Source organism: Mauremys reevesii, linkage group 1 (assembly GCF_016161935.1).
Source record: "Mauremys reevesii isolate NIE-2019 linkage group 1, ASM1616193v1, whole genome shotgun sequence".
Taxonomy (NCBI): Eukaryota; Metazoa; Chordata; order Testudines; family Geoemydidae; genus Mauremys; species Mauremys reevesii.
Genome location: NC_052623.1, coordinates 113,794,997 through 113,810,417, shown reverse-complemented (window position 1 = coordinate 113,810,417; position 15,421 = coordinate 113,794,997). Strand labels below are relative to the sequence as shown.

General features: G+C 42.7%; 1 protein-coding gene across 1 annotated transcript; it reads right to left on the bottom strand.

Annotated features, from left to right (window-relative positions):
- Nucleotides 1-558: 558 nt before the first annotated feature.
- On the bottom strand, nt 559-14,489 carry F7 (coagulation factor VII). Its single transcript, XM_039520378.1, has 8 exons — nt 14,380-14,489; nt 11,334-11,494; nt 10,956-10,980; nt 10,751-10,864; nt 7,409-7,549; nt 3,727-3,833; nt 2,504-2,624; nt 559-1,420 (listed from the first exon to the last, which is right to left on the bottom strand). The coding sequence occupies exons 1-8, from the start codon at nt 14,480-14,482 to the stop codon at nt 879-881; spliced, it is 1,314 nt and encodes a 437-aa protein (XP_039376312.1). The 5' UTR covers nt 14,483-14,489; the 3' UTR covers nt 559-878.
- Between the last annotated feature and the right edge of the window lie 932 nt (nt 14,490-15,421).

Sequence of the window (15,421 nt, the reverse complement as noted above, 5' to 3'; positions counted from 1 at the left end):
GACTGATTTGAATTAATTTGGAGAGTAAATTATTTTTTAAAATTCAGATCTATTATACCTACCTTTCTTCCTTAATATATTATGTTGTCTTCATAATGACATATGGAGACATATTTTCAAAGAGACCACAGTGCAGCCTCTCATTGCTCATTCACAATTTTTCATATACTATCAATTGCATGTGAAAACAAATATTGGCACATGCAACCAGCAATAGCCTGTGCTATGCAGGAGGTCAGAACATAATGGTTCTGGCCTTAAAATGTATCATTCTACACACACAGATGACAAAAGCCACAGATTGAACACTGTTGCTGTATGGGGCAGCATAATAAGTATTACAATTCCCCTTGTTCTCATAATGTAATAATGTTATACCAGAGCAAAGTTACCTTAAAGTCAGACGTACCAGTCACAAATATGGGTCAATGTTATAATTGTTAGCAATATTACTTTATTATTTGATGTAAGAAAAATGAAACTAAGCCCTCAGTAAAGACTTAGAAACCTGGAAAGAATCTTTCCCCATTTCTTTGGTTTTGGAGTCTTAGGACAGATCACTCGTATGAAGATTTGACTTTTGCATTTGCAACTGTGATGTAAGGTGAGGTTATGGAAATATAATTTATAAATGTTACAACCTTCGAAAAGGTTGCTGCAGAGTAATTCCTCTTTTAAAATAATGTACAAAACAATGCAGCCAGGTGAATGAGTTTAATGTGACTGAACAGGAAAGAGATTGGTTTCAAATCATTACATAAGCGTGTGGATAATTTATTTAAGATCCAGAAAGAATGGTAAACAGGGAAGTGTCCCAGGTGAGACGCAAAGACAACTCTGCAATTTGGAAACGTTCTGATTAGAGGAAGCCTGGCAGCTTATGAATCCATGTGATTGTTTAACCATTCGAGATATTTAGACACCCTTGTGTAAACCCCATAAGTGCCTTCGGTAGCACACCCCTTCCCCCAGCTGATAATCCCTGTCAGAAACCAGGTGTTTTTGTAGTTTGTGGCATGAGGTCCACCGCTGTCCCCCTTGCAGGAGTCTTTAGTCCCACTGAGGTCTCCTGCACAGAACATGTTCTCTGTAATATTTAAGTTGGTGTTCTGTACACACTCTTGTGTCTTTACACGTGGCAGATCAACTCTCATAAGAACAGCAGCAGTAGCACCTCCTTCTATTAGACGCCCCCATCCACTCACTGTGGAGAACCTAATGGAGGACAGCTCAGATGTTGCAAACTGTTTCTCAGGCAAACATATCGGTACCACATAATCACTGAAGTTAACAGGTGCCTCCAGGTGCAGAAGGGCAATGTCATGGTCAGTTGTTTGTGGAATATATTTTTCATGCATTATGATTTCAGAAACCTTCCTTTCTTGCTCCCCTTCATCCTCATGATCTATTCTGTATTCACCTAGAAATGGAATTAAATCCGTCAGGTTCACATAAATAGTAAGCTCCTTAACTCCACACTGCTCTTATGGAAGGAGATCACTAAGCTGACATTTCTTCTCTTCTTACTACATTTCCACGGCCACGACTGAATCCTGCATTGTTAATGCTTTTCTGTGGTTCAGCCGAGACAGTACTTGTTTCTCCTAGAGCCTCTTCCTTCATTCCAGCTTTTTCCCTTGACAGAAGACGTAGAAAAGGGTTCAGTGACAGAATTGCATTAGAAGCAAGCAGAGTAAGGGTGCAGCTTCAAGAGGGCCTATTACTGCATTAGAACTAACCATCTTGGCTGTTCCAGGACTAAATCCTAGCACAGAAAAGACTAGACTAGGTTCCATGACAAGGTTTTATATATATATATAAACCTAAGTACCAGACACTGGGAGCCAAATTCTTCCTGAGTGTAACTCCACTGGCATCTGCATTTCCCAGCAGTGGGAGAGAAGAAATCAGAGTGCCACCTCCACAGCATGTACCCCACTTTCCCCCACACCCTGAAGGATCCATGGGCCAATGAGGGAGTCGGTCAAGAACAGGAGGGACTGAGGAGTTGACGCTGATTGTCCATGGAGAAAACCTTTCCTCTACCACTCCTGGAGCCACGCTGCTAACTGGCCCTGACTGCCACTGCCCCCAAACCCTTCTCAAGACTGGGTTCCAGGGTGCAGAGGCAGATGCCATTCACACCTTTGCACTCTGCTCTGTAATTAATCTGTTCGCCCATCCCCATTACAATGGGGGTAATTCATCAACTTTGATCCCAACCGTGGAACTGTCATTTTGTAAGACTTCTGGTTTTTGAGAGTTACATTATGGCCGAGAGGACATTTAGGAATTGCTAACTGCTCCTGGCCATTGTATTTGTAATCAGTTTTTGACAGATATTGGTTGTATTTAACCCTGCCAAATGTTTGCAGAGTCACACCATGTAAATGTGGCATAACTCCACTGACTTGGGAGGAATCACTCTGGATTTACCCAAGCGAAGCTGACAACAAATTTTGGGGCACAAAGTTTGAAAAAGTGAGGCAAGCGAAAGACATACCCAGTTTTACTCGGAGCTCTCTGGGATGTGTGTTCTCTAAGCAGTGAGCGGCAGTAACCACCCAGCTCGGTCCCAGCAGGGAACCCCCACACTTTGCTTTCTCATTCTCTATTAGCAGAGCCTGAAATATGCAAAAGAAACTTACATTACACCAATTTGTTTGACCTGAAATTCTATAGAATTTACAGAGAACATTCATCTTACTTAGCCTGAAAGGACCATGTGTAGTCATCATTTTCCTAACTGCTGATTGGTGAAGTTACCATTTGATCTTCAAGGCAGGGACTAATGTGCATAGCCCAGGGGGATCTAGGTTTTTAGACTAATCATTTTAGTAACTCAGGCTTAAAGTAATTTTGGGGGGTACCGGAACTAGGCATCCAACTTCTGTTGAAAGTCAACAGGAGTTGAGCACATAACTCCCTTAGAGCTCTTTGAAAATCCCAGCCTCAGATGCAAACACATTTATAAGTAGGCTGTAAATGCTCATTCTGAGTAGCTCCTTAATCTACAAGCAAAAGTATCACGTCAGGACTACTCATGGAAGAAGGTACACTGCGAGAGTAAAGATATCAGCATCTGACATCTTGGCAATGTTTGTATGTCTTGTGCTGTGCCTCTTCAGAATTTAAATCTTTCACAGGAATGTGTTTGCGTCTAAATTACTAAAATTATTAGTCCTGAAATAAAGGGTTTTATTGTCCTATTTGCTGAAACAGAAACTTCGTGCCTGGCGCCAAAGTAGACAGTTGCCAGCTTGGCTACTCTATACACAGAATTTAGGGAGAGTTTTGCATTGCTACTCTCTCTCCCTCTTTATTTTATTCCCTCATGCTTGAACACACCATTCTCACCAATTGCATGGCAAGTGTGAGGGGAAAAAAATCTTCCATGGGACAATTGTGCTAGCATATGTTATTGATTCTGCCTATTTTGCCCAAGAGTTCACATCCCAGTAACTACGGACGACAGGCTTGTGGGCAATCTCAGCAATAGGGCCAAGGACTGGATGGGAAGGGCATGGAGGAGGCTGAATTGCCATTTCATGCCTGGAAATGCAGTCACTCCAGCAGAAGGTGGCAGTGGGTGGGGAGCTTGCATTACCTTTCGCTGTGCCTTAGCTGTTCTGTGGCTGAACAGAGGGCTTTGTTATCCAGCACTGTCCATCCAGCACCTTTCCCAGGGACTCAGTTGATGACAAAAAAATGAAATAGAGAACTCACCTGCCACGGACATTCACCTGGAGGACAGACATAACCACCTACAATTCTCCCCCGCGGACTTGTGCTTTGCTTTGCCAAAACAGGTATTTTCCCACATGGGTAATCCACTGTGAAAAATAATAAATAAATCACAGTAATAAGTGTGAATAAATACAGTGAATTCACTGGAAAACACACAGGGTCAAATTCTCTGCTAGGGTTACTCCAGAAAACTCCCTCCATGAGACATGTCAGCAAAGAATTCAGCCAATAGTCTAGTGGTGTTGCTAATCACAGCGTATTTTAACTCGCCCAGTGAGTAAATGTTTTTTTTCTGACCGGACACTGCCCACAAGTGGTGTTACCGTACAACATAGACCAGTTGGTTAAGAAGTTGCACTCAGGTACCACAGGAGGCTCCAAAAAAGGCATAGATAGAGTGAGTTTAGTGCCCCTTTAATTCCTCCAGGGTTTTCATGATGATCTTTTAAAGCGGGCAGGACAAGGGGCTCTCTTTGAATCCTCCATGACACCTGATGTGCTGCTACTAAACTTTCTGTCCCTCCCCGCTCCAAAACTGCTGACCTCCTGAGGTAGACATGGAGAGGTCCAGTCTCCCACCCACTTACAAAGCAAGGTCCCATGTCCTCTATGACAAGCGGCATCTAAAACCTGCAGGATTCTGCAGCACCCTGAGGATGAAATCTTGATCCTACTGAAGGCAGTTCTGGTCCCTGAAGCAGCAGACAGGAAATTCCATGACAGACTCAGGTAAATTAGGTTGTTAGTGAATTAAATAGGAACATAAATAACACGATTAGTATCTCATTGATTTATTTGAGCATTAAATTCAATATAATTTGTGCTGCCCCCAGATGATCAGTGTTGTCACAGTCCCTGGGTAGGCTGACCCAGCTGAGACCTTCCAGTCCCCCTAGTGTACCCCTTTCCACTGGCACAGCCAGGTTTTGCAGCTAGGGTGAGGCATACGTGATGGGTCATTGGTGTTGCCACCTTCAGCTATACCCGGTGGCTTGCTCATTTCACACATTATCATGCCTGCTGCACTCTCTCCCCCTGCACTGCAACCCTAAACCTGGCTCGGAGCAGAAGGGAAGCCACAGGGGACAGTGTGGGGAGGTGGCTAGAGAGCACGGCTGCACTGCACTCACTGTGCAGTGATGGTCCTGGCCCACGGGGTGGGGCCCAGTTCCCCACTACAGGAGTTGCAACCTGGCATACAGGGTCACAGTGCCATTCGGGTCTGGCCCAGCCACCCCTCCGTCATGATGGAGGGGCAGCCAGGATAAATTTGAGAGAGTGGCGTTGTGACATGGTGTGTGGGGTCACCACACTATGTAACCCTTTGTGCCATGTTGCAATGCCCAGAGCAGGGAGCCATGCCCAGCCTTGCCGCACAGGAGCTGCCACTGACAGGTGAGTGTGAGGTGGGCTCGTTCTCCAGCTGCATATGGAAATTTGGGTCATACGCTTCTTGTCAAGTGCATAATATGCTTGAAAAGGCATCACACTTACACACACCTAAAGGCAGCCGGGGGGGAGGAGGGGAGAGAGATGTCCCCCTGTCCTCCAACTAGTAGCTTCATCACTTCCCCTTTTAAGTGACAGGCCTGTACCTCCTCTTCTCTTGGATTGTAACGCTCCACGATCCAATCACTCCCTGACTGGGTCTCCAGGTGGCACCCCTCTGGTTGCCAACCCTGACATCTAGCACATCCTATGGGCTTGGCATCTGCACGAGTTCCCCTTGGGCACCTGTAAGTAGGGCCACAGAAGCAGCTTCCCCAAAAGAAGTAGGATTTATTTTGCCCATAGGTGCACAGTACTCAGAAAAGTGGATTTACAAGAACGGAGGCCTACACCCCAACTGCCTCACCTATACTCGGCCTTCCCCTCAAGGCCGTAAGTAGACATGAGTCAGCCATGGTGCTCCCCATTGTATTTGAGGACTGTGTTACAGCATGCCTGCTGCAGATCCCTGACTCTCAGTCTGCCTGGGTCTTCCTGCAGCACCTGACAGCCCTTTCTCCCCTTCCCTTTCTGTAGGGTAGCTCTGTTAACAGATTGGTGTCTTTTGATCTCCAGATTCTCAGCCTTTGTAAAACATCTCTGTAGCCAGTATAGGCCATAAACCCGGCTCCTGTATTTGAGTGTTTTCTGGGGTGCATCTTCTAGGTCATTGTTTTACCTTTTACCTTTCCTGCCTACTTCCTTTAACAACCCCTTTTCATCCAACTCTAATCATTCAGGAGGGGTAATGTCACCAAGGGCTCACTTACACAGCAATTAAACACCTGGGGCTGGTCCGGGTCAGCTGACAGACTCACTGTGGATCAGGCTGCTGTGCTATAAAATTGCTGTGGAGTTGTTCGGGGCTCGGGCTGCAGCCAAGATTCTGGGACTCCAGCCCTAGCCTGAATGGCTACACCATATAGCCAGAGCCGCCTCCGAGTCAGCTGATCCAGGCCAGCCACGGTTGTTTAATTGCAATCTAGACATACTCTCAGATATACTGAGGGGCATATGAAGTTTATAAACAATAAAATGTGATGCAGATTTTGGTATTGAAAATGCATAATGGCATTGTAGAAGTTGTCAGAGGGAGCTGGAGGGTCTGACAGCTGGGTAGGGACTTTTGCTACATGGGAAGGCAAGGAAGGCGGTCTTGATTTTTTTGGAATCAAGGAGACAATTGATGATTTAGGCACTGAGGCAGGGAAACATCTTATTTTCTTCCCCATTTTGGCTGGGTCAGAGGTTTGTGGTGAGTCTGGAATTCCTTGGTCCTCATCCCGACAACCCTAAACAGAAACCAACTGCCCCACTCCAATACCTGCTGCAACCACCAAGAATGGAGAAGCATACTATTGGACTGATGTTTCTTAGTGAAATCATTTCCAATGTTGACACCCCAATTGTTCAATTGTTACCATTAGTCTTCAGTGTCAATACCCCGGTGAGATGAATGGGAGCAAGTCACTCCTCTCAGAACTACTGGTCCAGGCATTCTGTAGACTCAAGCACGCACCACTGCAGCAGTTTGTGCTCAGTTCACACTCTAAAGGTTTCCATTGTGGTCATAAAAGCTACAGGGGGACATTTACCAACGCATAAAGGGCAGCTAGACACCTAACTCCTTGTGAAAGTAAATGGGAGTTAGGTGCCTGGCTCCCATTTCAGCTTTGAAAATCTCCCCCTTATCAGCTTTTATTTTCAAAATATTATTTTGGAGCATAATTATGTAGCAACTTGAAAAAAAGGTAGCATAGATGCAGTTATTCATGAGGCCACAATCTCATGGTACCCAGGCCTGTGCTCGAAGAGGCAATTTGATGCATTTAATCCCTTGCTCCACTGATGAAATAATTTAGGTAGGGATTTTCCAAGGGAGTTTGGCACCCATTAATTTCCCCCCAGACTTTAAAAACCCAGCTGTAGTTTGTTATCTCTTCAGATGAGTGCTATTCCCTAGAGAAGAGTACCCAAGTTTGTTGGTCTTATTCAGTAGTAAAAAAGAGCACGGATTTCTCACTGGTTTTATTAGGGTTATTCCTGTCTTGACTCATATGTTGAAATAAAGCATCTGTTCATCGGATAAGAATTGACATCTCCTGGAGACAACTGTAAAAAGAAGTGACCCATCAAATATGTTGCTGTAGTGACTTGGTTTGCATAACCTTACCTTGGGGAGTACAGGACACTTCATCACTTGCTAGTATGTAACCCTCTGCACATAAGCATTGTCGTATCATGGTTGGACTGTCAATGCAATAATGTTCACAGTGACCATTTTCATTAATGCATGTCGGTTTGTCATTCAGACCTAAATATGGGAAAAGACCACATTAGTTCCTGAATGTGGTGTCTTGTGTTTAACTCCAGTCAATTATGCTCGTACATTTTGACCAAGAGAGTGACCTGCAACTCAGTAGAGTTGATATATTGAAAGAGAAAGCTGCTTCCGGTAGGCAAATATTAATGACAGAGCTGTACAGAACTGGGAACTAAATACTCCAGCACAAATTAACGAGATCAAAAAATGCACCAAAAATCATACAGTGACTGCCATTCAAAATAATTAGCATTTCTCAACAGTTACCACAATATGGTATCTGAGATAGAGCAATACTCACAATAATTAGAATAGGATATCACTGCAGTAACCATCTGGTAACTGTTGTCAAATATGTCTATTTAAAAATTATCAGAGGGGTAGCTGTGTTAGTCTGGATCTGTAAAAGCAGCAGAGTGTCCTGTGGCACCTTATAGACTAATAGACATATTGGAGCATGAGCTTTCGTGGGTGAATACCCACTTCGTCAGATGCATCAATGGAAAGACTCCCACTGATGTCACCGGGCACTGGATATGGCCCATTGTTCTTTTAATGAAGGTGTAGGCAAGGTCTGTTTTCATGTGCATGTATTTACACACTGTTACCATCTATAATATCATGGTCACCCCTTTGCTCAAGATTTATCATAATTGTAAAAGTACACCCCTCTGCAGTCAGTGAATTTTCTGTGTGGCTTGCTGGTGTTGCTTTCTGGTGCTGGCCACACCCCTCTGCAGTCAGGGAATGTACTGTGTTGTTTGTTTCAGTTCCTAACCCTGTCTATCATCGACTAAACAAAGAGAAATCAAATCTTTTGTTTTGCAAATTGTGTTCTGCGGGAGTGACTGTTCACAGCCACTGACTGTGCTTTTGACCGAGAAAGAAAAAAAAAAACTTTTTCCCCTTCCACCCAAGAGCAAGACAAACTGGTTTAACCAGTGTCTCTCGCCCTTGCTAAGTAGCTCTCAGTATGGGGTCTCCTGTAACAAAGCCTTGCCAGAAAACCCTCATTCCCTCCAGCCAACGTAGCTGAAAATTCCTTCTAACCCTGAAAAACTGCTTTAAACCCCTTTTGGTAGAAAAGCCTTGCCTCTGTATGGCTCTCAGGTTCGTCACCGCTGCCAACCATGTCATAGGTCTCACCCCCACTTAGAGCTGTTGGGTTCCAAAATGGGGACCTGCATGGACTCCCCTAAACTAAAATCCTAGTTTAGATCTGGTAAAAGCTGCCACCACCCAATAATGTACGTGTATTGGGACACAGTCCTTCCCCAAAATTCTTGGGGATCTCAAGAGCCCCAAATCCATGGAGTTCTTACACCTAGGAGAAATAAACCATCCCCCCCTGCTTCCTCCCCCTCCCTTTTCCTAGGAGAGATACCGGGATCCAACTACAGAGGGATGACTTCCTCCTCCCTCCTCCCCTTTCTCTGAGAATTCACCCAAGGAAAGATCAACCAAGTCCTTAACAGAAAAGATTTATTAAAGAAGAAAAAGAAAGTAACTGTCTCTGTAATACCAAGATGGAACAATACACAGGGTCTAAACTTATCAATCTCTGGAGAGAATCGCCCCTCCTTTCTTTCTCAGTAAAAGCAATAACAGTACAGAATTAAAGAAATTCTATAGCAAAACACAGAATTGCAAATACAGAAATAAAAGTATAAGAATACTAGTTCCTTGCTAATACTCACTAGCTTGAATAGAAGAATTTATTGCAGAAACCTGGGAGGACTTGATTAAGATGTCTGGACTCCCTTAACTCCCAAGAGAGACTTTCTAACACAAAGGATACAGGAAAAAAAAAACTTCCCTCCACAGGGATTTTAAATTATCTTGTCCCTGATTGGTCCTCTGGTCAGGTGTTCACAGGTACTGCTTGTTAACCCTTTACAGGTAAAAAACAAACCTTAACCCTTAACTAACTGTTTATGACATATGCCTTGTGAGTATCACTGGAAAATCATAATCTGCTGACCATTACTGTCCTGTTGAACTGTATGCATCATCATTGTATATGATCTTATGAGATTTTGCTACATGTTGATATTGTTATGAGATTTTGCTACATGTTTGCTACTGAAACATGTTGAGAGTCTGGGAAATGTTCACAGACTAGCCCCTCAGAGAGGACAAAGAAACTGCAAACACAGAGGCCTTACATGCCAAACCTTAGGTAGACAAAAGGTGCAAGCAAAAATTTGCAATTCATAATGAAGGATGGTCAGTAGCGCACTTACACCATGAAGGCTACCTAAATCCCATGACACAGCATGGATTTTTTCCAGCACCTGGAGAAAAGTATAAATGAGGGACAGTGGCATCACCACGGGGCCTCTCTCTCCTCCCCATCTCAACACCTGGAAGCAAAATCATTTGGAAGACAAAGAGAAGTCTCCTTGAAGTGGGAGGAAGGGATGGTTTTAACTAGTTAGAATGAACTGTGAACTGAAAACTGCTTTCAAAGTCCAGCAGGCCAAGAAAAACTGATTCAAATCTTGCACAGCCTGATAAAATTTAGGATTTAGAATGTCTGTTTAGTTTTTAAGTATCAGAGGGGTAGCTGTGTTAGTCTGGATCTGTAAAAAGTGACAAAGAGTCCTGTGGCACCTTATAGACTATCAGACGTATTGGAGCATGAGCTTTCGCGGGTGAATACCCACTTCGTCAGATGCATGTGGTGGAAATTTCCAAGGGAGGTATAAGTATGCAGGCAAGAGTCAATCTAGAGATAACAAGGTTAGTTCAATCAGGGAAGATGAGGCCCTCTTCTAGCAGTTGAGGTGTGAACAACAAGGGAGTAGAAACTGCTAGTTGGCTAGCCCTTCACAGTCTTTGTTTAATCCTGAGCAGATGGTCATTTGCAAATATGACACCATATTTCTAAGCCAAAAGGTTACCATAATTCAGTTAGAAAAATGCCCCTTTTCTCTCAGGTGGTTGAAAAAGTGAACTTCTTAGAAGATCTACTCTAATGATTATGTGTCTACTGTGTAGAGTGATTGCAATACCTGTTTGCTGAATGCTTTATCAAACATAGCAGTTTTAACTGTGGCAGCAACCTCTTCTCTGCTAGAACGATGCCCAGTAATAGTGTTTGTTAATTTTAAAAAGGACGGGTAGCAATGTATTTATCGGAGCAGCTTGCATTTGCATAGTGGTTTGTTTTTTAAAGATTTAATACCTGACCTTTTTCACAGTTTTTGCCCTTATACTCCTCAGGGCAAAGGCAAACATAGGCCTGAAATTGGTCAACACATGTCCCACCATTCTGACAGGGGTCAGAGTCACACTGGTTGGCATCTGGAAAAAACACGCAGTATCAGTAAGGCTCACAGGAAGGATTGCAATGGTGCAATTTCAGTAATTATTAGAACACATGAAATTCTCATACCAACATAATTCTGCCAGAATTCCATCTGGAAGAAAGAGGCAAAAAGGGCATAAGGAATTATCCAGACAATATTATGCATCATTTTATGTACAAAGGATAAATACATTGTCTAATACCATAACAAACAAATTATAGAGGTCTAGCACATGGATAGTTGAAGGGTGAATAAAGTTGTGGCTACTTAGGAAACATGCCTAAAATTTACCACAATATTAATTTGCCGCTCTCTGTAAGACAAAAGTACTATATTAGACACTTTTCAGCTCTCAGGGCTTAAGGATCAAAATCCATTTATGTTTCTACTAATAAGATGGGAAGATGCAAGATAAAAATCAGGCCAACAGAAGACCCCATGAGCCAGTACTACCCATTACTTACTGTCCTTTTATCATCTTGGAAGATTTCTCTGGCTTCCTCATACGAACACTTTTCTTCAAAGCACTCCCGTTGTAGTGATCCTATTTTTAACTCTTCAAGGAAGCTATTTGCTCTTCTTTGTCTTTTCAGCAAGCTGTTTGCCTGCTCCTGCTTTAAGAAGACTGAAAAAATTGAAATAATTGGAACTTTGCATACACATTTTCTCTCTCCAGAAATAAAGTACTGTAGAACTTCAGAGTTATGAACACCAGAATTACGAGCTGACCAGTCAACCACACACCTTGTTTGGAACTGGAAGTACACAATCAAGCAGCAGCAGCGAATAACAACCCCCGCCCCAGTAAATACCATACAGTACTGTGTTAAATGTAAGCTGCTACAAAAATAAAGGGAAAAAAGCATTTTTCTTCTGCATGGTTAAGTTTCAAAGCTGTATTAAGTCAATGTTCAGTTGTAAACTTTTGAAAGAACAACCATAACATTTTGTTCGGCGTTACGAACAACCTCCATTCCTGAGGTGTTTGCAACGCTGAAGTTCTAGGGTAAGCCAATGAGATTTCAGCTTCCTTTACTTTTTAAATTATTTGCAACAATGTTTAGAGCAGGCCAGGCCAGGCCAAGCACATTTCCATTGTGCAACATTGCACAATTTTGTAGAGACATTATTTACCTACCCTGCTGCACATGAAGTAAAGTGACAGACCCTAGATTTTTTATGTAGGCCAAAGCTTTTGAGAAAATGGTAGTGATTCTAGAATTATAGCAGTTCTGCATTCAAATAATTCACGAAGACTTACCATGGACCACATGGTAGGTTTAAACAAAAGTAGAACAGGATTTCCTTTAGTTCTGGCAGCCAAACAACACTGCTGAGCATTAGACAAGTGGCACGCAGCCTCTCATATTTACCCAATTTATCTGCCTACCCTTGTGTTTTACTATATTTTCCATATAAACTCACGTAGTAAGATAAAGATCTTTGGATGGATCACAACTTTTCCAGACTCCCAATCCCCTCCACCACTACCCCCACTCCATTCCCCCACTGCTTTCATCTACTCTTACCTTCTTTGGACCAGCTGGACGGAGTCCACGGGCCACTAATGGTCCATAAAGCATAGCTTGAGAACAAGTGCTAATTTATTCCCACTTACTTTTCTTCTGAAAAGACTCTGGGCCATGGCAATACCTTTGCCGGCAAAGGAGAGCAGGGTGAGTTTCCATTCTGAGCCAGTCATTGCCATGCCTTTGCACCAGCTAGAGGTGCTTGTATGTGGCAAACCAGTACCACGTGGCACTCTTCCTGGCAGTCTCAGCCAGGGTTAATGGGCAAGAAGAGCAGAAGTCGGACTGGAGTGGTACGCAAGACAGCACATCTCTTGTCTACACCAGTTTGTGAATAATGTGAACTTTCTTTTAAAATAGCGTTATGGTTGTGGTGTAGTGGAGACCCAGTCCTGACTGGTGCCTTTAGGCACTATTGTTAAACAAATCCTAAATTGATATATAATGATAACTGATAATAAATAATGCAGGTCAGTGTATTTCTGAATATCTACACAGTAGACTGTAAAAACAATCAGTCTGTGAGGTGTATAATATTCTACCATATATTAAACAAACAATTCTGAAGCCTTGTGATGACAATTTAAATGACAATATTGCTCACTATTCCACTTCTGAGCATTTTGGCAAAAAGATGCACCTACTCTGGGATGGTGGGCAAAGTTGGGGATAGAGGCTGGAGCTTGAGCAGAGTACTTCCAATCCATTCCCTCACCAAGATACTTCCTAATGGAGAATGAACTGTCTTGCACTTGGAGATATCTCTGCAGGGCAGTGCCAAGCCACACGGATGGGATAGGGGTGGGGAAGTTTGCACTGATCATGATACTTATAATAGAGGACTTCAGTCTCCTGCTCTACCAGCCTCCGCATCAGCATTAACGTCATTAAAATATATATTCCTTTAAAAACACAGAAGGGATTACTATAGATCAGTGGTTCTCAAACTTTTGTAATGGTGACCCTTTCACATACCCAAGCCTCTGAGTGCGACCCCACCCCCCCATAAATGAAAAACACTTTAAAATATATTTAACACCATTATAAATGCTGGAGGCAAAGCAGGGCTTGGGGTGGAGGCTGACAGCTCGCGACCCCCCTATGAAATAACCTTGTGACCCCCTGAGGGGTCCTGACCCCCCCAGTTTGAGACCCCCTGCAATAGATCCCCTACCACGATAATTACTTTCTATATAGTATTTGCTGCATTACACGCAGCACAATGTCTTTTGCTTATGTTCATGTCAGGTTTTATCCTTTCAGTATGTTGAGTATTGTTATTTTTAATTCTTTGCATTTCTTACTGCATTTGTCCTTGTTAATTTATTAAAGTAAAGGAATACCTATCTATCTAAGGGCACACACACACCCCCATACCTCTATACTATGGAGATGTATTGGAATCATCTGAGAATTTTCTTTTTTGTATTTTTTCTAAAATGTTTGACCACCACAGAAGAGTGTCAGTCTGTGGATAGTCTGAGCTCTATGATCACTAGTGCCCTTTGGTTCCCTAGGAGCTGATTTTGAGGCACATATTAAAGACCAGGCACCTGATTTTCAGTTGCCTTGGTTCACCCTCATATTACACTACATTGTTTGTAATATCTCCTTTATAAATTCTTGTGGCTTGAATGAGAACGACTGATCATTGATTCTCTGCTTTTAAAATACCACATATAGGCTTGAATTCCTGCTGGCTTCATCTAGTAGGCAGGCAGTTGATGGTCTGTAGCTTTCTGTATGGTGAGATAACTTACACATATGAGCCTAGAAACAATTTTTCCCAATTGACACAATAAACGCGTGAACACAATCGCCAGTCAAAACAATGAGCACATTACAACACTGTGCAGACTTGAATACATTCATTAGTAATCTTTATGTACAGCCATTGCTGTGGACAATCCAGCACTCTTCACAAGAAAATCATTTGACTAACAATATAATAATCACCATTACAGCAGTTTCCGGGACATACCTGTAGCTGGCAAAAGAGGAAGCAGCAGCAAAAAGCAGAGAAGCAAAACCAAGTAGTGTCTGGAAACCATGATGACACTGAAAAGCCAGTGTCCCAATATCATGTTGACATTTCAGCAAGAACTGCATGGCGAAAGATCTCTGTTTCAAAGGCTTTGACCCAGAGGAGGGGTTGGGGAGTCATTAAACAGAGCGAGCTGAAACTCATGCAAATAATTCTATTCATGAAGAAACGTACAAACAAATCCCTCAATACATTCTCTTAAAAATAGGCAAAGAGCTTGATTGAGCGGAATTCCCATTCATAGTGTGAAAAGGCCATGCTGATTATTGTGAATGTTGCAGTGTGTTCTTACTAACAATCCAGAAGGCTATTAAATGTGAAACCTAAGTGCCAAATTACAAGCCTCAGCCTGAATAGCACAACATTGCTTTTTGTACGGAGCCATCTGAGAAGTTTGCACACGAATCAGAAAGCCAAGATTAGGCTGATTGGGGTCAGGGTAAAGATTTGCAGTATCTTTGAATGTGGTCACATTGTTGAGGCTTTAAAATGTACCACGTTCTTTTTCTTCTTGGTCCCCAGTGGAAACCCTGAACCGCTGACTGACTTTATATGCATCTGACGAAGTGGGTATTCACCCACGAAAGCTCATGCTCCCAAACATCTGTTAGTCTATAAGGTGCCACAAGACTCTTTGCTGCTTTTACAGATCCAGACTAACACGGCTACCCCTCTGATACTTGACTTTATATTGCGACACTAATTAACTAGCAAGAAATTCCAGGTTGTGCTTTGCTCTCTTGTTGTTGCAGTGAAGGAGCTGTGTACCTTATCACCATGTACTACCACACAAAGGACTTAAGTTATATTAGAAAGAAAAGAAGAGGAGTGGAGCAAAATTCCATTTCATTAATAATTGTAGTGGTTTGACTGAATCGACAGATAAAGTTGTATCGGAAAATAAGCATTCCTACGAATTCACGTATATCAAGGGCTAGTGGTATCAGAACACATAGTTTACAAAATTCTTGAGTAAAGA

What these genes read in the sequence shown, in the direction of transcription:
- F7 (XM_039520378.1), bottom strand. Translation starts at nt 14,482, where the DNA reads ATGATATTGGGACACTGGCTTTTCAGTGTCATCATGGTTTCCAGACAC. An exon ending in TCCTCTTTTGCCAGCTACAG is followed by an intron (nt 11,495 to 14,379) that starts GTATGTCCCGGA and finishes CAATTTTTTCAG; the next exon opens with TCTTCTTAAAGCAGGAGCAG. An exon ending in GGGCAAAAACTGTGAAAAAG is followed by an intron (nt 7,550 to 10,750) that starts GTCAGGTATTAA and finishes TCCCATATTTAG; the next exon opens with GTCTGAATGACAAACCGACA.